The 25,523-nt window shown below is 44.2% G+C and overlaps 2 protein-coding genes across 4 annotated transcripts in view; both read right to left on the minus strand.

Moving 5' to 3' along the window:
* Nucleotides 1-8,047, minus strand: part of LOC311226806 (uncharacterized protein) — a 35,048-nt gene extending 27,001 nt beyond the window's left edge. For 2 of the 3 annotated variants that reach the window (XM_084312211.1, XM_084312209.1), the window contains exons 1-6: nt 7,780-8,047; nt 7,204-7,275; nt 7,042-7,113; nt 5,813-6,018; nt 805-868; nt 56-221 (exon numbers count right to left, since the gene is read on the minus strand). In XM_084312211.1, coding sequence (XP_084168337.1) covers nt 56-221; nt 805-868; nt 5,813-6,018; nt 7,042-7,113; nt 7,204-7,275; nt 7,780-7,869 — 670 coding nt within the window. In that variant the 5' untranslated portion in view covers nt 7,870-8,047. The remainder of the gene's footprint in view (nt 1-55; nt 222-804; nt 869-5,812; nt 6,019-7,041; nt 7,114-7,203; nt 7,276-7,779) is intronic. The other variant, XM_084312210.1, reaches the window with a different exon arrangement.
* A 365-nt stretch (nt 8,048-8,412) lies between these two features.
* The window catches only part of man2b2 (mannosidase, alpha, class 2B, member 2), a 63,501-nt gene continuing 46,390 nt past the window's right edge, over nt 8,413-25,523 (minus strand). The window contains exons 14-19 of the mRNA XM_084312208.1: nt 25,261-25,371; nt 23,912-24,104; nt 20,470-20,613; nt 18,226-18,338; nt 17,445-17,562; nt 8,413-8,761 (exon numbers count right to left, since the gene is read on the minus strand). Coding sequence (XP_084168334.1) covers nt 8,661-8,761; nt 17,445-17,562; nt 18,226-18,338; nt 20,470-20,613; nt 23,912-24,104; nt 25,261-25,371 — 780 coding nt within the window. The 3' untranslated portion in view covers nt 8,413-8,660. The remainder of the gene's footprint in view (nt 8,762-17,444; nt 17,563-18,225; nt 18,339-20,469; nt 20,614-23,911; nt 24,105-25,260; nt 25,372-25,523) is intronic.

Here is a 25,523-nt window from a genome sequence, read left to right on the forward strand (position 1 = left end):
TCTCATTGAGACAACGATAATTGGCCTCTGGGAATTCCTTGCATTGTTTCCATACCTTGCGTTTGCCATTCCGTGACGGACTTGAGTTTCATGGGCGTGTCCTTCACCAGCGAATCGGTGCCGCCGATGTTGACCAGGCGCTCGTGGTTGGACCGGATCCAGGCATAGGGGCGGGCGTATTTGGCGTAGCCGGCCAATAGGAATAGAGTGCAATTCACATCCTGAGCGGGAGAAAGCCGAGGGAATCTGAGAAGCCTATCAGGCGAGAGAGGCTGACATCTGACATTTATCATCTAATTCCCAGGGTCTATAAGTCATCATTATAAGGTTGTAGGAGACTATTCTGTTTTACTAATAATACACAGGATATTATGTTATTTATGATCCTATATCTGTACATATCCCTTACCGACTGTTACTAGTTACACTGCTGGCCAGTATGACTTACTACCAAAGTGTCTTTATACTTGTATCACTGTACATATTAATACTACACTGTACATATTTATATATTTTATACCCAGTTTAGTCACCTGTACATTGTATAATACTATTGCACTTTACTGTTACATTTGCACTCTGGTTGGATGCCAAACCTCTTTTCGTTGTACTGTATGGTGCTGTATGATGACAATACATTTAAATCTAATCTAATCTTATCCCTTAGTCTAGGATAAATACATACATAGGAACTTTGTTTAGATGTTGGGGGAGGAGGAGGAGGAGGGGAGGTTATCAAGCGGGCACCTTCCATCACAGATGTTTCCGTCACCGTAGATCAGTGGAGTGAGTGTAATGACTTACAGGCACTGCCATCTCTCTCTCACTGGGAGATGCTGGTAGGAGATGCTCCTCACTGCTGGGTCCCCTGAGGAGAGAGGGAGAGGCCAGAGGTCAGTGTGTGTGTGTGTTGAATTGACTTGACATACACACACCATCAGTATTCAAGGCAATAGGCTGGGTAACAACAGGCTAATTTCCAGAGCCGCTTCAGCGTTGTATAGACCTGTTCGCTGTATACAAACATACCGTGTTCGAGCCAATCAGCAATACCAACTGAGTCACGTGACTAAGTTGTCCCGGACCTGCGCGAGCTGCTGCGCTAAAATAATACATGGGGCTCTATGGAGAAACCATGACACTCCCCTGACTAAAAGTTGTTTCAAGCAGGGCGGCCGGGTAGCGCAGCGGACTAAGCGTCTGACTAAGCGGACTAAGCGTCCCGCAGAGACAGTGGGATCGAACCCAGCTGCCGCGGTACCTCCGGCTTGGTCGGCCGTCCATACTGACACAATTGGCAGTGTTAGCGGTTGGGAAAGCCGGTGGGGTGGGTCCTAGTCGTTGTAAACAGCGACTCCTACAGTTCGGTCGGGGCGCCTGCACAGCGAGGGAAGGATCTGGGGGAGGTAGTGTGATCCTTCCACACGTTACACTCCCCCAGTGAGAGTCTGCGCTGCCAGGTGAAAAGAAGCAGTGGTATGGCTACACATGTGTCGGAGGAAGCATGTGATAGTCTCCGCCCTCCCAGACCGACGGTAGGCGTGGGTAAGTGTGCAACGACCAGGAAGGGGATTGGGAATTGGCATAATGACTAACATTGGGATGGGAGAAAAACGGAAAAACGCTGCCCAGAAGGAGTGGGAATCGAACCAGGAACCTCCAGTTTACCAGACGACTGCTCTACCTCCTGAGCCACTGTCGCCCCTTTAACCCTTAGATTAGAGTTTTGAGAACACTGAACATTCTAATGATCCAAGTCACAATGGCTACGGTTTATTTATAAAATGTTTGTATTGAACCTTCATTTAACCGGGCAGGTCAATTAAGAATAAATTCTTGTTTACCAATGACGGTTGTGGTGGAATATATTATCATGTCATTATGGATCTGTGTTGAGATATCGTTTTATCATTTTACAGCTTGACTGGTTCACTGTGGCCAGCTATGTAATGTGTGTGTGTCTCTTTAAGAGCCATATAGCCCATAAGCCACATAGCTTGTGGGAACTGCTCTGTTTTCCGTTTAAGACAGCCATAACATAGTCGTAGTATTGATCATTCTAACCACCATCCTTGTTATTTTCCAGCCTCCTACGTCATATGCATGTATTAATTGTATGTTCAACCAGACTTCGTTCTCACTTCTCGGTCAGACATTTGTGTTACACTGTCTCTGATTATGAACTGAGCATTTCCTTGTATGGCCATATGAGGGAATAAATCTATCTAATTTTTATTCAACTTTGGACTCAGAAAATTGTTATTTGCTCACATTATATTATAAACTTCCACCACATGGTCTGGTGAGAGGACAAAAGGGCCTCGGTAACAAAGAAATGTAATAAAAGAGACAGACGATACATACACCACAGAGGTGAGAGAAATCATTAAAACACACAGTCCACGATCAATATCTAGGGCCATGCCAATAGCAGACAATACAGAATTCCGGCCAGTTATGGAGGATGGGGGTTTTAAAAAATGGGCGGATTTGGGCCTGGTTACTATCAATCAATTAATGGAAGGAGACTGTTTTAAATCGTTTGCACAACTACAGCAATGTTTTGATCTACCTTCGAAAGACTTGTTTAGATACTTTCAAATAAGACACTATGTAATGACTCACAGTGAGTGGGAAGCAATTAAGAGACCACCAACAAATGTGGAGCGGTACTTTATTAACACAATAGAAAAAAACTTGATGGAAAGAAAGCAGATATCCAATATTTACAACATGTTACAACTAGACGATCCAGGAGACACCACCTATATTAAAGAAAAATGGGAGTTGGAAGCTAATGTGATTATAGAAAATTAAGAATGGGAGGACAGCCATTCAAGCAATCATAAAATCACAAATAGCCCAATGTGGAAGGAGTTTGACTGGAAGGTCAAGGTCAGGTACTTTAGGACTCCTCAAGTTCTCTCCGGATTTGCTGGTGGGTCCTCACCACTATGTTGGAGAGGATGTGGAATGATCGGAGATCATACACATATTTTCTGGGACTGTCCAAGGGTGCAGACATTTTGGGTGAATATCAAAAATGAGATTAAAACCATTCTAGATCTTGACTTACCTCTGAATCCATCGTACTATATCTTGGGATGTATACCGAAAGGCACATACTATGGAGATACGTTATATATCTTGAGAGTGATACTGTTAATAGCAAGGAAAATGATAACTATGGCATGGCTACAAAATCAACCACCGACAATCAAACAATGGACCACGAGACTGAGACAGATGTATACAATGGAAGAAATGACTGCACAATTGCAACTGAAAAAAGATATGTTTATGCAGAGATGGTCACTTGTAACCTTGTACCTGGAGATACACTAGCATGAGTCTGACCCTCCTGACGCCCTCTCTTTTTTTTTCTTCTTTTTTTGTTGTCCTTTTTATCTGTTAAATTATTTTTTTTTCCTTTTGCTAAATTTATTTTTTCGTTTCTTATCCTACAAAAAATCCTAAAAAAAAATATTGTAAAAATCCCTCCCCACTGGGTTGTTTATGAGGCGTACTCGGATTATACAGCTTATTTTGATTACGCTGAATACTTTGAAAACAAAATGAATAAGAGGGAAGAGCCTGAGTAACAAATGTCATTGACTATGTGAATCAAGTATATTATACTGTATGATTAATGCAATGTGATGTTCATTATGACACAAAATAAAAGAAAGTTCAAAAAAAAAAAACACACAGTAAACAAACAACCAAATAAAATACAAGATACAGTGTGTAATACATGAAGCAGAACAGACAAATCACAGTTAAAAGGCTGGGTGACAGTTGCAGGTGAGTGTAAACAACTTCAAGTCCTAGCAAGGGGGATCAATTTGTCTATTTTCAAAGTCTGTCCCAAAATTCTAAAATATAGAATCCTTATGAACATTCCAAAAACGTCTCTGTGTCCCGTTTGGATATTTTCTTCTCTATTGCTGTTTGTACCGACCCGACTGTTAAGCCCATACCGCATGGAGCTGAAAGGTCTCTGGGTATCGGCCATCCGTATTGTTTATGTCCCTTTGCTAAAATAAATAAACCATTTCAAATGTGCGCGTGTGTGTGTGTGTGTGTGTGTGTGTGTGTGTGTGTGTGTGCGTGTGTGCACGTGCGGCTGCATGCACCACTAGCAAGCCTATAGATGAGGAGCCGTCTGTGAAGGTTTACAGATCCCAAGTGTGTGCGTGTGTATGTGTATGTGCATGTGTATATGTATGCGTCTGTATGTGTGTGTATGTGTGTGTATATATGTGTGTGTGTCTGTGTATGTGTGTGTGTCTGTGTATGTATGTGTGTGTATATATATGTGTGTGTCTGTGTATGTGTGTGTCTGTGTGTGTCTGTGTATGTATATACTGTATGTGTGTGTATATATGTGTGTGTGTCTGTATGTGTGTGTATATGTGTCTGTGTATGTGTGTGTGTATGTGTGTGTATATATGTGTGTGTGTCTGTGTATGTGTGTGTCTGTGTATGTATGTGTATGTATATGTGTGTGTCTGTATGTGTGTGTATATGTGTCTGTGTATGTGTGTGTCTGTGTATGTGTGTGTGTGTATATATGTGAGTGTGTCTGTGTATATATATATATATGTGTGTGTGTGTGTATGTGTGTATGTGTGTCTGTGTGTGTGGACCAACCAGGACCAGGCATGTGTGACGGCCCTAATGTTTGTTGTTCTGATCTGTGTCAATAATTCACCGTTCCGGCTCTTCCCGGGACGAGGAGGAGGGGCTGGAGGAACTGGACGTACCCGGGGCCAGCGGAGCGTGAGGGAATGAATGGAACCGGTGAATACATCTGCGGCCGGGATGTGGCAAGAAGAGAGGTCTGCGGCAGGCATGTGGTGGTGCGGTCGACGAGCTTCACGGGGGACTTGGGGGACAGCGGGACATAATCAGTGGCTTCTTAGGCAGAGGTTTATGTCCCCCTCAATATTTGTCCCCCTCAAAACATATAGCTAATATGAACGACAACCCCTCCCCAAAAGAGGTCTAAAAAAAGATAAGGGGGTCAAAGCGTTTATATATCCTTCTTCCCTGTAACTATAGAATAAATAGGATAAATATTTGAAAGCAATACAGAACGCCTGAGAGCCTTACTGCCTTATATTCCATTATCTTTGTGTCAGCGGGTACATGAATGTTGTCTTTTCCTTTACGTAAATAAAGACATTTTCCACCATAGATTGGTGCAGAAAAGGCACAGATTGGTTCAAAAGTACACCAGAATGCAGAAAATTAAGTGTTTGATTCTCAAAGTTTCATGGGGGAGGTGTCGCAACCCAACCTACGCCCTTGAGTGGCTTACACTGGGGGAGGGGCAGCTTAAACTCTAACCCTAAACTCACTTTACACTCCTTTTTAAATACGCAAAGCTTTGATAGGAATTCTTAGCAGACATTTTAGTACGTGGCATAATTTTTTTGGTTTATGTTGGTTGTTTGTTCTACTTATTGCAGCCGGTCACCAACTGGACTTTGTAGTCGACCCACATTTGTATTTGACCACCTACACAACTGGGTTTGCGTGCGACAGGAGAATAAGACACCTGGGGATTAATAATTGTCTTGGTTGGTGTTTTCTCTGGTGAATGTGAGAAGATTCTTTTTTACGACTGTAGTTTTAATGGGAGTGCGCTGTAAAGTGGGATTAAGCAGGTCAGGTTGCGGCAGCTTTTAAAATGATGCAGATTATATAGGCTTTTGTTTTTTTAAGTCAACATCATTGAGCAACTAAAGCACATTCAAAGACACACTCAAAGACTACACAAGCAGTCACACACACACACACGCCTCACCGGCTAGCGCATGGCGGCTGGATCTTGGTCCGCGTGTGTGGCTGGTAGTGCTGTGGGCCTGGTGGTTCCCCAGGCAGGGGGGAGCTGGTGTTACTGCTGGCCAGGCTGGGGGAGCTGCTGCTGGGGGAGACGTCGCTGCTGTGGCTGGCGCTGCTGGAGGCGTAGGAGGAGGCCCGGGACACCGCGAAGCCTGGGGAGTGCCAGCCCTGCGGAGGAAGAAACGATGTAGCAGTACAGGACGTTATCACTGGATGTGACAAGGAACGAGGGACAGGTGTGTGAGTGGAGTTGCAGTGAGTGAGTGAATGAATGCTTATTATGCATGCTTACTTCTTTTCGTTGTACTGTACTTGTGCTGTATAATGACAATACATTTTAATCTAATCTAATTTCTAATCTAATCTAATTACAGGGATGCCTGTAGATGAGGAGCCATGTGTGTGAGAGTTTACAGATGAGGAGAGTGTGTGCGTGTGTGTCTGTCTGTCTGTGTCGGTGTGTGTGTGTGTTATTGTTCTATATGCCTAATTTTGGCCTACGGACTACGGTTGTGTACGACGCTGAGCAGCACACTGAAACAGAAATAGGAATATCTGACCGCAATGTTTACAACATCCCTCACCTTCTTGTTTGTGATTTATGAGGACATAAATTAATAATTCATGAGTGTGTGTGTGTGCGTGTGTACATGTATGCATGTACATAACCTTGTTTTTGTTACAGCCTCCCACCCCCGCTTCCCACAAAAGGCCTTTGCTTTTTGGACAGGCTGCTTTTGTATATAAGAATTTATTCTTAATTGCTTGCCTGGATAAATAAAGGTTAAATAAAAACAAAATTTATAAAAAAAAGAGAGAAGGGTGGGGGGGGGGGGCAGCAACACATTAATAACTGGCAGAAAATAGAGAAAAGTGCCACCAAAACTCTCCTGAACTGACCCGTATACGGAAATGGACCACAACGATGACGGACGTAAACATGGAGGACACTGAAGTCACAGTTTATGGTTTAATAATTTATAAATTTAATGCAGTGGAGGCCGGCTAATTAAAACAAATCGGACCTGTATCTGATTTAGGACCACATCAGAATGTGATTTGTGCTCTTCAAACAGATTTCATATGAGCAAAAGAAAATTTGGGCCACTCTTTGCCTGCAGTGTGAACGTAGCCCCTCCCAACAAGGAACATTTCTTATAGCTATGAAAAAAAACCTGATTAGCTACCAACCAGATCCTCATTGACAACTGTGAGTAGCAGCTCCTCTCTCCCCCTGAGCCAAGGCTGGAAGTATCTGAAACCCTAAACACAGAAACAAGGTGATGAAAGTGATGGTTTCACGGGGTATATTTGGCGCTTCATGCAGCCTGTGCAGGCCAAGAAGAACCCAACCTGCAGTGATCCCAGTAAGGCCAGGTCAGTCAGAAAATGCTGCAGTTTCCTCTTTTGCTCCCTCTCGCGCGTCTGTACAGCAAGACAGATAAACAGTCACTACTAATTAATAAACTAAAGCTAGAAATGATTCCTGTGAATTGCATTAGCCTATATCCTGGTTAATGTCCAAATAATTGCCTTTCTCACCTAGAAATGACGTCTAAAGTATAGGCTATATAGACCAATATATCATATGACTAGAACAGAACATGCTATTACCTCAACACCCATCACCCTAGGGCTCAGAGCCCCCCCTCCCCGCGCCTAGTATCCTAGCAACACCTCTCTTTAGCATCCAAGAAGCCATATCTCGATAATAAATCCCCGAAGCCTACATATTCTATAGCCCAATACATTCGAAAAGCAATACACGAGAAAACCCTCTTAAAAACAAACGTGCTTTTTTCTTTTCTAAACAAACGTTATAAAACGTGTTTCCTTCAATTGCATTTCTAAACGGCACATGTGTGGACAGTGGATGTCATCCTATACAGTATAGATTAAATAAATGCTGTCGTGTGATACTATACTTACACTACTGCCGCTCATCTTGTACACATATTTGCGGAAATCCGTGTACTTCGCCGGCTGGCATAATAATGCGTTATTATAATGTGCACTCATCACGGTGCCATATTATCGCAATCATGATGATAACGTTGTTCATTCTTAATAATAAAGTATTATTTTAAAGGACTGCAGAGGAGTCGACCCTTTTCAATGTCCCAAATCCACTCTCCCACCGACACAAGATATTGGATTCTAAAAAACATTCCCCGTTGTTGTTATTCCTTGAGCTCTCTCTCGGGTGTCGGCTTTATGCCGCGCTAAGGGATCATCCCCATTTAGTTGATTGATTGATTGAAAACTTTATTAACAGATTGCAGAACGGGTACAATACAGTACGGCTCAATAGTCAATACACACAATTGTTAAGGGGATGCAGACCAGAGAAAGACTTTCGTCTTGTTTACATCAGGGTCCCCCATTTTCAATTAATCAGAAAAATCAGTTCGTTTAGTTAAAAGAGAAACGCAGAGATCGAAACCGACCCGCCTGCTGCTGCAAAGACAATCTCTCCATGAGAGACTAATTAAAACACAACACACGTGGAAAAAAAGGTTGATTAATAAAAACATCTCAAAACTTGTGAAAAAATAGGCTACATTTTATTTGGCAAGAAATTCCAAAGAATGAAGAGCATATGATTCAAAATTAAGGAGAGCACACTTCATCGACCTGTCCATAACGTCCACTCTTCTTCATAATAAATCAACAAGATAGTGCAAGAATTCTGTGCAAATATTCATGTGCAGCAAAATACTGAAATCATGGAGTTCTAAACAGAATGTAAACAGCTGCATGTCTACAGGTTGGCTATCTTCCCAGAAGACGTAAGAACGACATGGTTCAGCCTAGCGGTTGGACTTGAAGTGGACGAAGAACGTCCTGATCTCTTTGGGTGAGATGGTCACGTTGAAAGCCTCAAGTCCAAAGCTGCGACTCCTTTTGTTTTCTGCGAGAGACGAAACGGAAACAAGAACAAATGAGAACACATTATATGGATAAAAACCCTATCATCCAAATAGTTATTTCTACAATGAGATCTTATTCAGCTGTTAGCTTGACTTAAAATGTTATTGACTTATTGTAACTGAGGGGTACAATTCCCTGACTGTATTAATAAGTATGGTATCATTAAACCACTACTGTCTTATGTACATTACTACTGGCCATACAGTACACAGGTATATCAGATGAACACTTCCCACAATGACACGGTTCCACACAAAACTGGGTTATAATAATATTTATTAGCAGCAATGATAGTATATAACAATACTTTACGTAGGGTCGCGCTTATAAGGCGAAAGAATGTGCGTGAGTAAATCAATAACGTAAGTCCATTATCATATTACGCAGGAGATAATGAATACCACCTGTATCTTAGGAATTATATCTATGGTACACTAGTAAGGCAGCGGGAGATACTGGTAGGGTCCCTCCGGTTGTAGGCCAGCAAGGGGAGAGGATTTGTCGGTAGCAAAGTCTGGATCAACGGGGACTCAATAAGCTCCTGCTACGGGAGACGGTACATTACTCCCTTGATCGGCAGACGAAAGCAGCAGCTATTCTCCGGTATGCAGCTCCGCATTGAAGAAAGCTAGCCAGCCTCGGGCGTCCTAGAGGCGGGCTCGACGATACTCCTCACAGGGTAAATCCCACACAATTGTGGGTGTAGACGATTCTCCGCTCCATCAGTTACAGGACCAAAGCAAATATAATCCAGCCGAAAAGGGCTATGTAGTCGTCGGGTAGGTTATCCAGTGTACATGTCCACACGGTCCTCGTCTAGGGCTCCTCGGGTGAAGGCGCCAGGTTAAGCTGCCCAGCCTGGATAAGCACACTAGCTGGTACGAGGAAACGTTGGTGATGCTGGTCACTGTAGAACGGTAGCCGCACGATACACTATACATAAATAGACTATTACTGAATTAATAGAATAGGTCGAACTCGACGGTACAGCGTTAAACTCTGATACTTCAGCTATCAATTCGCACGCGGTCTCAATGCTCTATTTGGGGCCAAACGGGCCCTACTTCACCGCACGTTGTATCGTGGGTGAGGCTTCACTTGGGTAACTCGAACTACTTCTGTATTCACCTGCGCCATATTTATACGTTAGGCGAACAAACTAGTACCAGCCCTATTCCTGTCTCGTATTCTGGCGCAGAGCCGTTCATGTCCAGGCATGTCTTTGGCGGTGACTTTGAACTAGGCCTTGGGGGTATGGCAGTGGCGCCTAGGGGACCGCTGTCCAATAGGAGAACGAAATATTATGATGGTCTGTACTAGGTTAAAGGGATATTCCGTGTATATGTACAAAGAATACACAAGGGCTATCAGACGATATACAAATATTATGCAATATATATCAATCAATAAATATATATATTCGGTTTAATCTGATCCTTCGTAACAGCCGCCTCCTAATTAGTCCCACCTAATTAGATAAGCAGAGACAGATTAACCGCACTGTCCACTACTCAATGTCCGTTGTGAGGGTAGGGCAGTTCACAAAGTCAGGGGTCATGGTCGTCATTAAGCGAGTCGGGGAGCCACAGGCGACTGGGCATCCTTTGGGTCCGATGTGGGCCGCCTCAATTGGGAGAATGAGCAGGGTCGGTGTGGCGGTGTGGCCGACTCGCGGTCGTCCGAGTAGCACCGTGACTCCCAGTGTCTGCTGTAGCAGTCGGTACAGTAGGGAGCGGTCTGGTGGATCTTTGGTACTGGTGCCACCGCCTCGGCCTGGTACATTACCGTGACGGGCCCACTTTGTTGTCCTGGCGGACGCTTGTTGATATCATGCAGGACCTCCAAGTGGGTGCCGCCGCACCTGCCGCACTTCTTCTTCAAACGGCACTCAGCTGCCATATGGCTGCGCGCGCAGCGGAAGCAGCGGCGGTGGTCCTTGATCCACTGACTCACCTCGTCCGTGGTCAGCTTCCCGAAAGTGTCGCATTGATACAGCCGATGTCCCCCTTCACAGTACTGGCATTCAATCTTCCACTCCTCTTTCGTCGAGGGGGTGTTGTGGTTCTTGTGCTGCGGTACTGATTCGGCTTGGTGCATAACGGTCACCGACCGGCGGTTATCGTTTGATCCCTGAGGTCCTGGTCTTGGGCTTGGTCCACTCCATACGAACGTGTCCAGTCGTAAGCTGCTGACCTCCCTGGCGAGGAACTCAGACAGGTCTAGGAGGGATGCCTCTGGGCCGTTGGGGTCACGGTGGTCTCTCTGCCGCCGAAAACGCTCTTGTCGGGCGGGGGGGAGCTTCTCTAATATCCTCTCTACATTAGAGTTAGCGTACAGTTCGTATATCCCCTTTTCCTTTTGGGACCCCAGCATCCCTACCAGGGACTGTACCTTGATAGAGAGGTCATCCAATGCTCTGTTGTCTCTGGCTGGGGGGAGACGGTCAATGTCTCTTATCTCCTGTATCACGTAGTCCCATATGCGTCCATAACGTTGGTCGAGGGCTACTAGAGCCGCGGTGTATGGGGTAGTAGAGTTGGAATATGCCAGCGCTATATTGTGCGCTCTGGGCACCTTCAGGTGCTTGAGTAGGATAGCATACTTGTACGTTTCATCCGGTACATCGGACATCATTGTCTCTAAGCACATTCGTAGCTCTGTGTACTGTGCTCTGTTCTCGTGTGTGAAGTCCGGGAACGTCGGTGTGCCGAGGTATGATGCCATGGATGGCTGGCACATCGGTGAGCGTTGGGGGAGAGGCCTCCTGGGCGAGTCTCCCCGTGCGTGTCGTCTTGGGCTGGTACTTGGTGGGTACCGAAGGTCGGGTACCCAGGTGCTGTTCCTCGGTGCTGACGGTGCGTCAAACTCACCCGTGAGTTGAGTCGGGGGTTTGTAGCGCAGTGCCTCGGGGCTGACGTCTGGGCTGTACTGGACCTCCTGGTCCAGAGTACGTTGCTGCTGGTCGGGGCTGTACTGGGCCTCCTGGTCCAGAGTACGTTGCTGCTGGTCGGGGCTGTACTGGGCCTCCTGGTCCAGAGTATGTTGCTGCTGGTCGGCTTGACATTCCTCCTCTTCCTCCTCCTCCTCCTCCTCTGCTAGGTCCTGGAGTCTTCTGTTCAGTCTCTCGGCGTGGTCCGGTTCTTCCCGGTTGCTGGGTCTCGTATGGACCGGCCGGGGAGGGGGTTCGGAGACGTGGACAGGATCCTCCTGTTGGCGGGGTTTCGGGTCGCTTGGTCGGGTAGGGGAATGTGTCCTAGACCCTTGTCGTGACGATCTCCGGGAGCTCCGTGCGGAGTGAGGGGGTGTCGCCATGGCAATCAATTTGTCCATCAGCTGCGCCTGCAGCCGGTCGCGCTCTGCCTCGCGCTGGGCATGGGCGGCTTCACGCACTGCTTCGCGCTGGGCATTGGCGGCGTTGCGCTGCGCATTGGCGGCGGCGTGCTGCGCCTCGGCGCGGCTTCTTTCAATGTTCTCTTCTGTCTGAAGGCGTCTGGTCTCCAGTCTTATACGGTCGTCTTCACTCCTTTGTTGCGCCTGGAAGCGCTCTCGCTCGGTTGCAGAATGTTCGCGTTCACTGAGGGCTTGCGCTTGGAGTTGCGCGTGAAGGCGCTCTCGTTCGTCTGCAGCTTGTTCGCGCTCGCTCGTCTGTTGCGCTTGGAGTGGATCGCGTTCACCCTGAAGTCGATCGCGTTCGGTGGAGGCTGCCAGGGTGGCGATGAGTGCCTGCGCCAGCATCTTGTCCGCTTCGCTGGGGGAAGACACAGGCGGAGGTGATCGGCTTCTGGCAGTGCTCGTTGGAGATCCGTTCTCCTGTCGCGCTCCGAGGAGGTCCGTCTCCTGGGTGTGCGTCTCTTCTGGTAGTGGGTCGGGTTCCGTCCCTGGAGGGCTTTCTTTATCCTGGAGCTCTCCGGGGACTACCTCGTTGGCGTCGGCGGGGGGTAAAGTCATGTCATGTCCCTCCTGGTCCCCCCCGTGAGCTTGGTCAGTTACGTTAGAACCCACTAGGGTCTCTACTGGCGGGGTCGCCTGTTCGGTAGGGTTTGACATACTTTTACTATCCGCTTTAGTTATTTTATCCGCATTTAACTTCTTTTTAAAGCTAGGTATTGGACTGACAGTGTATGCCTCTAGATAGGGAGGTGGCTGCCGTCTGCGCTGCGGGCGTTCTAGCTCGGGAGAACCGTTTGTGGAGTGTTCATCATCGGCCATGTTAATATTAATATTATATTAATATTACGCTAATTACCATCCGGCTCGAAGGACCAATTGTAACTGAGGGGTACAATTCCCTGACTGTATTAATAAGTATGGTATCATTAAACCACTACTGTCTTATGTACATTACTACTGGCCATACAGTACACAGGTATATCAGATGAACACTTCCCACAATGACACGGTTCCACAGAAAACTGGGTTATAATAATATTTATTAGCAGCAATGATAGTATATAACAATACTTTACGTAGGGTCGCGCTTATAAGGCGAAAGAATGTGCGTGAGTAAATCAATAACGTAAGTCCATTATCATATTACGCAGGAGATAATGAATACCACCTGTATCTTAGGAATTATATCTATGGTACACTAGTAAGGCAGCGGGAGATACTGGTAGGGTCCCTCCGGTTGTAGGCCAGCAAGGGGAGAGGATTTGTCGGTAGCAAAGTCTGGATCAACGGGGACTCAATAAGCTCCTGCTACGGGAGACGGTACATTACTCCCTTGATCGGCAGACGAAAGCAGCAGCTATTCTCCGGTATGCAGCTCCGCATTGAAGAAAGCTAGCCAGCCTCGGGCGTCCTAGAGGCGGGCTCGACGATGCTCCTCACAGGGTAAATCCCACACAATTGTGGGTGTAGACGATTCTCCGCTCCATCAGTTACAGGACCAAAGCAAATATAATCCAGCCGAAAAGGGCTATGTAGTCGTCGGGTAGGTTATCCAGTGTACATGTCCACACGGTCCTCGTCTAGGGCTCCTCGGGTGAAGGCGCCAGGTTAAGCTGCCCAGCCTGGATAAGCACACTAGCTGGTACGAGGAAACGTTGGTGATGCTGGTCACTGTAGAACGGTAGCCGCACGATACACTATACATAAATAGACTATTACTGAATTAATAGAATAGGTCGAACTCGACGGTACAGCGTTAAACTCTGATACTTCAGCTATCAATTCGCACGCGGTCTCAATGCTCTATTTGGGGCCAAACGGGCCCTACTTCACCGCACGTTGTATCGTGGGTGAGGCTTCACTTGGGTAACTCGAACTACTTCTGTATTCACCTGCGCCATATTTATACGTTAGGCGAAGAAACTAGTACCAGCCCTATTCCTGTCTCGTATTCTGGCGCAGAGCCGTTCATGTCCAGGCATGTCTTTGGCGGTGACTTTGAACTAGGCCTTGGGGGTATGGCAGTGGCGCCTAGGGGACCGCTGTCCAATAGGAGAACGAAATATTATGGTCTGTACTAGGTTAAAGGGATATTCCGTGTATATGTACAAAGAATACACAAGGGATATCAGACGATATACAAATATTATGCAATATATATCAATCAATAAATATATATATTCGGTTTAATCTGATCCTTCGTAACACTTATTATTTTGTAAGTGTACCCCATGCGAGTTGATACACAACTAATATGTTTAGAAACTGTACCAGTTACTCACTCACTCATATATAGTAGTCAAGTCATAGGCCTACTTAACATGTACACAAACTACATTGGTGCTGTCACACTGACACTGATATATGGAATTTGATGTTTCTTTTAGTCAAATATCAATGTCAAACCTATGTCAAACTCCACCCCCTTTTCATGATCCTACAATCACAACTGTTGCTTTCCTCAGCAACAGTTGTGAAGAGGGCAGGGTTTGAGGTCCATTTAGCCATTGGTGTATATAGTGCTAAGGACCAAGATGGCGACTGACATGCTTTCAGGTTGACTAGGAACTACATAATATTGACTAGGAACTACATAATATTGACTAGGAACTACATAATATTGACTTGGAAACTTCATAATATTGACTAGGAACTACATAATATTGACTAGGAACTACATAATATTGACAAGGAACTACATAATATTGACAAGGAACTACATAATATTGACTAGGAACTACATAATATTGACTAGGTGTTCTGAAGGTCCAGATTAACACATGCCTGGACAGAGTGTGTGTTATAGAAGAAATGTTTGGCAGCAGCAGTAACAGGACGGCAAGCAACGTATCTTGACAGAGAGCTGTACAGCTAATTAGATACCACATAATATTGTCGAGCCACTATTGGTACAGTATAGTGACTTGTTCGAGCGAAGTAACATTGAGAGACTTATAGCTGAACCCAGCGGCGTTCTGGATTTAACTACCTATTGAAGACGACATGCGGGTTGGCCTAAGTGTACAAGGGCTAACTAGCTAGCAACCATGCCAACGGGCTTTTTGGACTAATAGCTATTAATCCTGCCATCGGGCGCTAGGAATACAGGAACCCGGTCCGTACGAGACCCTCCTCACCAACGACGACAGGATTATCCCAAGTTTGTCTGCGGCTCTCTGGAGTAGGAGCTCCAGAGAATTACCGTCTCCACCCGCCATCTTGCTTTCCCCGTGCTGCTTGCTTCTTCTCACTCCATTCCAAGCATCAATGGTCGAGTACTCGTAGTTCAGGACTATCGTTACCTCTGACATCGTTGCATTGACATTATCGTATTAAAGGAGATCTGCGCTATGTATAATATGTATGCTTTCTATTACTATTAAAGTGATTATTCAACTTTGTATCACTGTCCCCTCGCAGTTAATAGAGTGTCCGCCATTTTGTGTACCTATACTGTCTGGCTAATTAATATTCTTTAGTAGTGGTTAATCTAGCATTTCAATACAGTCAGGGTTGTGTAGCCCCTTAGCTACACTAGGAACAACATAATATTGACTAGGAACTACATAATATTGACTAGTAGGAACTACATAATATTGACTAGTAGGAACTACATAATATTGGTGAGTTTATAAGTCAACGCGTGCTGTGATTGATTGATTGAAAACTTTATTAACAGATTGCAGAATGGGTACAATACAGTACAGCTCAATACACACAATTGTTAAGGGGATGCAGACCAGAGAAAGACTTTCATCTTGTTTACATCAGGGTCCCCCATTTTCAATTCATCATAACATATATGACATACACGACATACAGATACAGTACTGCTACATCTATACATTTATGACATACCAGATTTACAAATACAGTACTGTTTGTGATACAAAAAGAGTCTAAAAAAGAGAGTACATACATTTGACGTAGAAACTGTACATTGGAGGAGGTTGGGTAGGTGGGGTGGGGGGGGGGGGGTTGGGTAGGTGGGGTGGGAGTGGGTAGGCGGGGTGGGGGAAACTGTACAACTGTACATTGGAATATCGACGAAACCATACTTGGTTCCAAGAAGAGGGTCTCGTGTATTATTGGGTTAGGTCATTTACTGTACATTGGAGGGGGTTGGGTTAGGACATTTACAGGGGCCAGTTTCGAATTGCAGTCTCCCGTAGGTGTTCTTTGAGAGTGGTTTTGAAAGTGGGTAGTGATTCACATTCCTTTACAGCTGTGGGTAGGGCGTTCCACATTGATGTGGCATAATTGCTAAACGTGTTTAGTCCCTTGTTTGAGCCGAATCTGGGTTTAACATGATTTGTGGAGCTCCCTCTGGTGTTGTGGTCGTGGTATTCACTGACCTTTGGGAAGTATTTTGACATGTACATGGGTACCTTAGTCGTGTAGTGTATCTTGTAGACCAGGCCCATTGCAAGTTGCTGTACTCTGTCGTCTACTCTAAGCCATCCTAGGTTGTCAAAGTGGGCAGGGGTGAGGTGGGTTCTAGGAGTAAGGTCAAGTAGTAGTCTGACCAGTTTGTTTTGTGATGTTTGTAATCTTGTTTTTAGCAGGAGTATTGCAACCCTGAGCGCCGTTCTAATTCCTTTATTTAAGTAACAAACATTAAAGAGACTACAGAACATATATATATATATATATTAGGGCTGTCAGTTTATCGCGTTAATTAGATTAATTAATTACACAGCAAATTATCGCGTTATGAAAATTAACTCAAAATTAATTACAAAAAAAAAGTTTTTTTTTCTTTCTTTTTTTAATCATTTTTTTTTTTATCTCATTCATTCCATAAGAACGTAGAATACACATTACAGACTTATTTTTTATATGGTCCATTTGCATGTTCTTGGTATCTGATTCTAGGGACATCTATGGATCTCAGGGAATGTATTCCCAGTGTCAGAAATACTGTGTCTGTTACTAGGCTTGAGTAAATTGTAATGAACCAAATGAGAATATAAATTTAATTTTTTTTTATCTTTGACTGTGAATAACACTATGCTCAAATTGACCAGACCTGAAAAATCTAAGCAAATTAATAGATGAAAGATGATTAAACAGAAGGTTTTGTAGATACAGTACTGAATTCTGCCATCTGGACACATGCAATTTGAAATATGATTATAGAATATAGAATATCAGGCATAAAATGGTTATGCGATTAAAATGCGATTAATTAGATTAATTAATTACAAATCCTGTAATTAATTAGATAAATTTTTTTAATCGCCTGACAGCACTAATATATATATCTCTGTCACCTGTTTTTAAGTCGTCTGCAGTGTTCCACTTCCACTTCTGGAGGTCAGCGATATCCCAGGTTCCCGTGAGCGAACGCTCCTCCAGCACACTCACTTCCCCCATGCCCTTCAGAAGTTCCTGTTCGCATAGGGAATCACCAGCGAAGAAGAAAACAAACATTATCTATTGACCAGTACATGTTACGTTACAACCATAATAACAAATATATGGTCCATTGTATAACACAGTTTGTTTAGTAACATTCAAATGTAGGGGACACCTTTGACATTTATATAGGGCTTTTTATCCAAAGCACTTAACAACCTGTGTGTTTCACTTATTCACTCACACATTCACACACCAAGGAGGAGGCAACCATGCCTCGGGAGCAGTTAGGGGTTAAGTGTCTTTGCTCAAGGACACTTCGACATACTGCCAGGACGAGCCGGAATCGAACCGGGAACCTTCAGGTTACCAGACAACCACTCTACCTCCTGAGCCACTATCACCCACCTTCATTTAAAGGAACACGCCAACATTATAGGAAATGCACTTACCGTCTTCTAAAAGACAAGAAGATAGATAGCTTAGCACAAAGGAAGAAGCGAATACATGGTCCATAGCCGTTTCCATTCATTTGTGCTAAACTAGGCTAGGAAATTGGTGTCCATCTTCTTGTCTGACTCTGGAGAAGATGGTAAGTGCATTTCCCATAATGTTGGTGAGTTCCTTTAATTTTCTAAACCAATTTGTAAAACTTAAATTATGACATGTGTGTGTGTGTTTGTGTGTGTACATTACCTTGATGTTTATGGTGACTGGCTTAGATAGATCATGGTCCTCTCCTTGCTCGTACAGATGCATGATTCTCAACAGGATCCGATCATAGTCCAGCTCTGAAGGCGACTCTTCACCTACAGGAGAGACCAGTCAAACCGATTGATGGCACATTTTAGTATTTTGTATTTCCAACCATTTCTGCTTTTCAAATGCATTATTTTTCTCCTCACAGAAGATGAAACAATATCAATGCCCTGCATGGCTCATAAAAAAATATATATATTACTGTATATATATATATATATCATTAAAAGAAAATACCTCATAATCTTCTACTGTGTGGCCTGACATGTACATTTAGATTTACATTTAGTCATTTAGCTGACGTACAACAAGCAGGAAGGGTACAACTCTGGCAGCTAAGGGTAAGTAACATTGTTCGTCAAACAGTGTTGAACTTGAGTGCTACAGTCTTGAGTGCATAGTAGTAAAGACATATTAGCACAGTAGGTAGTAATATAGGCAAGGTAGATGACTTAGTAGCACAGTACATACTAGTAAAATCCTTTTCAAATTTCAGATATTGATTGAAGAAGTGTATACACTACACGTGATGGGAAAGAGGCCTATAAAGATGTCAGATCTTAAGAAAAACTATCTGATTTAATCTTATATGCCTTACCTTGACTTATTTTACTGCTATCTATTTTATACTTATTTTATGTCTACACCTTTGTCAATTTTGTGCTCATCGTCTTTTTTGTACTGCTGTGAAGCACTTCTATGAAAGGTGCTATACAAATAAAGTTTATTATGATGATGGGAAAGGTATAAGGCTGACGTCGACTAATCGATCAAAAGGAGCCGTAGTCGACTACCAACCTCTTAGTCAAATGCAAAAAAAACATTTTTTTTTTTTTTTTTTTTAATCATTCTTTCCAAAAGCAAAGAGGCATAGAAGCGTGACTAACGCTAATGGCGCACATACCAGCGAGGCTAACTGCCTAAGAAAACTGGCACAGAGGCACTGCCATTGAAAAGGAACAATAGCAACCCGGTGAAACCATTGTTAGCATGCCTTGATGATGTCAAAGCATGGTTGGCATTAAATTGTCTACGTCTCAATGACAGTAAAACGGAGGTCATGGTGTTTGGTCCCAGCAATGTGCATGTGTCTCCTCCTGGTGATTTGGACTTTTTGTGCAGCCAACTGTCACCAACCTAGGGGTGAAGTTCGATTGTGACCTTAAGTTGGACAAGCAGATCAATGCTGTGGTGGGAAAGAGCTTTTTCCAACTTAGGAGGCTGTCCAAGGTCAAACCTTTTTTATCCCGTAGTGTTTTTGAAACTGTCATCCATGCTTTTATGACCTCTCGCCTTGACTATTGTAATGCCTTATATGTTGGCGTCAGTCAGGCCTCCCTCTCTCGTTTGCAGCTAGTTCAGAACGCCGCTGCCCGTCTGCTAACGGGAACACGTAAGTGGGAGCACATTTCCCCTGGCTTCCTGTGCGTTTTAAGATTGATTTTAAGGTTTTACCGTTTGCTTTTAAATGTTTGAACGGCTTGGCACCGGGCTACCTCTCGGACCTGCTGGAACCTTATGTTCCCCCAAGGTCCCTCAGGTCCTCTGACGAGCTCCTCTTGGCTGTTCCCAAGTCCAGGCTGAAGCTTAGGGGGGACCGTGCTTTTGCTGTGGTAGCCCCAAAGCTCTGGAATGAGCTGCCACTGCATGTTAGGGAGGCCCCCACTCTGCAGGTGTTTAAATCACGCCTCAAAACACATTGATTTGCCCTGGCTTTTGGTTTTTAAACAGTTTTTGAGAGACCTGCCTTTTTTATGTGACATATTGTATATGTTTTTATTGTGTGCTTTTATATTTTTTATGTTTTTATCTTATGTTGTGGGACTTGTACACCACTTTGGTCAACTTTGTTGTTTTTAAATGTGCTTTATAAATAAAGTGGATTGGATTGGATTGAAAGAGGATTTCACACACTAGACAAATATCAAGATGTATCCATCAGTGGACCAATTGCATGCTTTCGCAGAGGACAAGAAGCCTTCAGTCATTAAGCACCCCCACAGCCCAAATGGAAAAAAATTTAAATTAAAATTATTATATTTGTTTGCATTCTGGGGCGTAGTCGACTACCAGTCGATTATCGGCAAATTTCGGCCTATCGAAGTTGACTATACAAATCCTTAGTCGGGGACAGGCCTAGAAAGGTATAGTATGTATAGTGCATGTGTCCGTGTAGCTGACCTGCGTCCAGGTGGCTGACGTGCAGGCTGTGGTTGGAGCTGTACGTCCAGCCGGGGATGCTGAGGGTCAGCAGGTGGAGGTTGGCGGGCAGGACCACGGGCTGCACCGGAGACACCTGGAGCTCCTTCTTCAGCCAGGCGCTCCCTGGAGACGAGGACCAGGCCATTTATTTACAGCATTAAAAAAAACAGAAACATGGATTCAAGAAGAGAAGAAAAAAAATCCGTTTTTAGAACGGCCAGAGAGGCGTAATTATGCGGTCTGTCCTCGAGGAAACCATAGACGGCGAGAAGGAGCATGAAACCGCAAATATAAGGACAGTAGGTGAATGAGTTTATGATGAATTGAAAATGGAGGACCCTGATGTAAACCAGACGAAAGTCTTTCTCTGGTCTCCAATCCTTAACAATTGTGTGTATTGAGCTGTACTGTATTGTACCCATTCTGCAATCTGTTAATAACATTTTCAATCAATCAATCAAAGTTGGTGAATGAGTTGGTGAACGAGTGCACGACGAACATGTACATTTCTCAGATTTTTGTATCGGTTTCTTTTTTGGATGCAGGGTGACATGTATATATTTTAATACATTAATATAAGAGCAGATATTCCTTTATTGATCCTCCCCTCCCCCTTCGCCCATGCTGCTATGACGCCCAAATTCCCCCAAGGGGATCAATAAAGGAATATCTGCTGTTATATTAATGTATTAAAATATATACATGTCACCCTGCATCCAAAAAAGAGTAATAGTTTTACTAGGGTAATAGTAGAAAGACATAAATATAGGCAATAAAAGATGTGATCTGAATAAAAAAAATTTGAAAAAATAAACAATGTAAACAATATAATTAACTCTGAATATAAAAACAGGAGACAAATAAACAGTGCAAACAAAAAAGGTGCAGATGAGGGTCTGTATGCCCTATCGGATATATTATACGTTACAATAAATATAGGCAATAAAGAATTTGAATCTGAATAGTAAGAGTAAAAGTAAACAGTATACACTTTTTATTTTTTTTTAAACTTTGGCCATTCCCCTGGCTCTTTTATGTGTTTATCACATTTATACTGGTCAAGGATGACCGACAGAAACAGGCTGAAAGGGTTCAGATGGGGGGGAAGACACTCTGGGAAAGGCACGGCTGCAGTCGGGATTCGAACTCGCTAAGCCCCAGATCCGTGACGAGCACGGTTGTCCACGGCGCTGAAATAGCGCTCGCGGTACGTGGTGAGCTACTGGAGCTCCCCAACAGTATACACTTTTACGTTTACTTTTGTAAACAAAGGTGCAGTTGAGGGTCTGTACGCCCTATCGGTTATGTGCAATGAGCAGTCGTGGTCAGATTCAGACGCATGCTATTATCCAAATACACTCCACCAGCTAAGAGTCTCCAGGCCAAAGTGGAACAACAACCAACCAGCCAAAGAGTTGGTTGGTATATTGTATATTGTATATTGTAGGGACTTTAATTCTTGTTTTTACTCGTTTACTGTATGAAGCACAATCTCAGGAGGCTCATACAGAACCAAGTGTTATATGTGACAAATAAAACAAAACTTGAAACTTGAACAAAGGGGAATGCCACCTGGGTAAAGGTGATATTTAGGCTTACTGTCTAGTTGTCTAGTTTTTAAAATAAAGTGTGGATTGGCTCCTCCTACTTTGTCCGGTTTCATTGATTGATTGATTGAAAACTTTATTAACAGATTGCAGAATGGGTACAGTACAGTACAGCTCAATACATACAATTGTTAAGGGGATGCAGACCAGAGAAAGACTTTCGTCTTGTTTACATCAGGGTCCCCCATTTTCAATTCATCGTAACATATATGACATACAGATAGACAGTACTGCTACATCTATACATTTATGACATACCAGATTTGCAAATACAGTAGTTTGTGATACAAAAAGAGTCCAGAAAAAAGGGTATATACATTTGACGTAGAAACTGTACATTGGATTGGGTAGGTGGGGGGGGGGGGGGGACTGTACATTGGAGGTGGTTGGGTTGGTGGGGGGGGGGGGGGGGGGGGGGTTGGGTAGGAGGGGTGGGTGGGGGACACTCTGCAACTGTACAAACAAAACTGTACATTGGAATATTGACAAGACCATACTTGGTAATTTACTGTACATTGGAGGGGGTTGTGTTAGGACATTTACAGGGGCCAGTTTCGAATTGCAGTCTCCCGTAGGTGTTTTTTGAGAGTGTTTTTGAAAGTGGGTAGTGATTCACATTCCTTTACAGCTTTGGGTAGGGCGTTCCACATTGATGTGGCATAATTGCTAAACGTGTTTAGTCCCTTGTTTGAGCCTAATCTGGGTTTAACATGATTTGTGGAGCTCCCTCTGGTGTTGTGATCGTGGTATTCACTGACCTTTGGGAAGTATTTTGACATGTACATGGGTACCTTGGTCGTGTAGTGTATCTTGTAGCCCAGGCCCATTGCAAGTTGCTGTACTCTGTCGTCTACTCTAAGCCATCCTAGGTTGTCAAAGTGGGCAGGGGTGAGGTGGGTTCTAGGAGTAAGGTCAAGCAGTAGTCTGACCAGTTTGTTTTGAGATGTTTGTAATTTTGTTTTTAGCGCCTTTGAGGTGCTTTGGTACCATGAGGTGCAAGCATAGTCGTAGTACCCTTGAATGAGTGCTCCTGCCAGAGTCTTCAGGGTATTCTTGTTTACCAGTGAGGAGATCAACCTCAAGTCTGCCTCAACCAGGAACACTAGAGGTGCGGCAAGGGGGGACTGTACAATCCCTTTCCAAAAAAGTGTATTTGGCCAGGCCGTCTTCTCATACAGAGCATCCAACCAATGGAACTCAATTCCTCAAACAATTAGAGTGTCCACATCATACCATTCATTCAAGTGCAGGGTTAGGGAATGGCTCATTGAAAACCAGAACTGTCAACACTGAGGTGTCTGTGTGTGTATGCGTGTGTGTGGATATGGTGCGTATGTCTATGTCTGGGTCTCTTAATATGTCATGATGTGCTCTGTCCTTGTGTCCATGACTGTATTGTGACCTGTATCCCTACTATGTCTATGTGCTTTTGTTGTGTTTTTATTCTAATGTTATTTATCTTGATTTTATTCTGTTTTTATTACTAACCCTTTTTTTTTTTACACAGGATTTTTGCCTGTACCTTCTGGCAGGGGGACTGCCAATGGAAATTTGCCTTTTGGCTAAAATTGGGTGCATTTACATCTGTAAAATGTTTTATTAATGTACACCGTCCCCCTTGAACAAATAAAGTAAACCTAAACCTAAACCTACTAGGTCTCAGGTAGCATTACTCATATCACTTATCAGGGACTACTCTTCCAACACCAGCTTGGTTCCCTGCAGTCACCATACCGGGCTTCTCCCAGTGTAAAACTAAATGTTTTAAAAAAACGGGTTTTCCAGGAGAGCTGTTTGGCAGAAGGGGGACTCACGCGGCTGGTCTATGGGTATGACCACGGGCCTGTGCTGGAGCAGCAGCGCCTCCCTCTGGTAGATACGGGCAGTGCCGTTGACGGAGCCCAGCAGCATCCACAGGGTGGGACGCACCACAGAGCTGTCGTTCAGCGTCAGGTTGTACCCGAGGTTCATCGGGACGTTGTTCCAGAGACGTCTGTGGAGCATCACCTGGGGGGGGGGGAGAGCTCTGTGAGGTAACAGGTAACACAGTAATGCCAAGATAGGATTGGAGGTGTGTGTGTGTGAACGCATTTTACTATACTTGTGAGAGTCCACCTGCTGATTTTAGGGTTAAGGGTAAGATAGGATAGGATAAGATATTCCTTTATTGATCCACATGGGGGGCGCCCCAGTGGCGAACCACATAACGTGCTGAGTCGTGGCACGGCCGACCCGGGTTAGATTCCCGGACCCGTCGTTATTTGCCGAATGTCTTCCCCCCACTCTGTCTCCCGTTCCTCCTCTCTCTCTCTCTACTGGACTGCCCAGTAGTAAAAAGCGATAAACGCTAAAAAATGTATCTTTAAAAATGTATCCATATGGGGAAATTCGGGACGTCACAGCAGCAAAGGAGGGGGGGGGGGGTACAGGTATGGGCAGGTCAATAGTAGAAAGACATAAATAGTCAATAAAGTTAGAATATAGATATGAATATAGAAAAACAAACAGTGTAAACAATCTAATTAACTCTGAATATAACAATATGAGAAAGTAGCAGTGTAATCAAGGTGCAGATGAGGGTCTGTACACCCTATCAGTATATGATATAGCTAGAATTAGGGGATAGGTTAGGGTAACAGTTAGGGTGAGGCATGTAGTCCGTATGGTTAACGTCAGGGTAAGAGGCGGGGGAATTCATGCATGTCCTCACAAGTATAGTAAAACGCAAGTGTGTGTGTGTGTGTGTGTGTGTGTGTGTGTGTGTGTGTGTGTGTGTGTACTTGTAATTCTATACTACAGGGGACACTGACCTGTTTACACACTCATGCAATGGGTACCAAAAACATTATGGGCACAAATTTGGGTGTCCCCATAACACAAATTAGGTTATGGTTAGGTTTATCGCTATGATTAGGTTATGGTTAGGGTTAGGTTATGGTTTTTATGATTAGGTTATGGTTAGGGATAAGGTTAGGGTTAGTTACAGAATGCATGTATGTCTATGTAATGTCCCCATATTTCACATAAACAAACATTGTGTGTGTGTGTGTGTGTGTGTGTGTGTGTGTGTGTGTGTGTGTGTGTGTGTGTGTGTGTGTGTGTGTGTGTGTAAGTGTGTGTGTGTGTGTGTGTGTGTGTGTGTGTGTGTGTGTGTGTGTTCCACCTCTAGTTGTCCTTTGGCCTGGCTGGACACGCCATGGGGTCGGTCGCTGAGGAGGACCAGTCTGCTGTTCTCGTCCTGGATGTAGGCCGTGCGAACCATGGGGTAGTAGTTCTGGAGAGGATAGCATAGGATACAGCGTATGTGTCATATTATAATCATAGTATGTCGTATATAGTCTGTTTGGTCTTTAGTCAATCAAGACTTCGTTAGTCGATTAGTCGTTTTTATATGACTCTGGAAGGGTAACAGGGAAAGGGGACAAA

Source organism: Notolepis coatsorum (assembly GCF_963971535.1).
Source record: "Notolepis coatsorum genome assembly, chromosome: 4".
Taxonomy (NCBI): Eukaryota; Metazoa; Chordata; class Actinopteri; order Aulopiformes; family Paralepididae; genus Notolepis; species Notolepis coatsorum.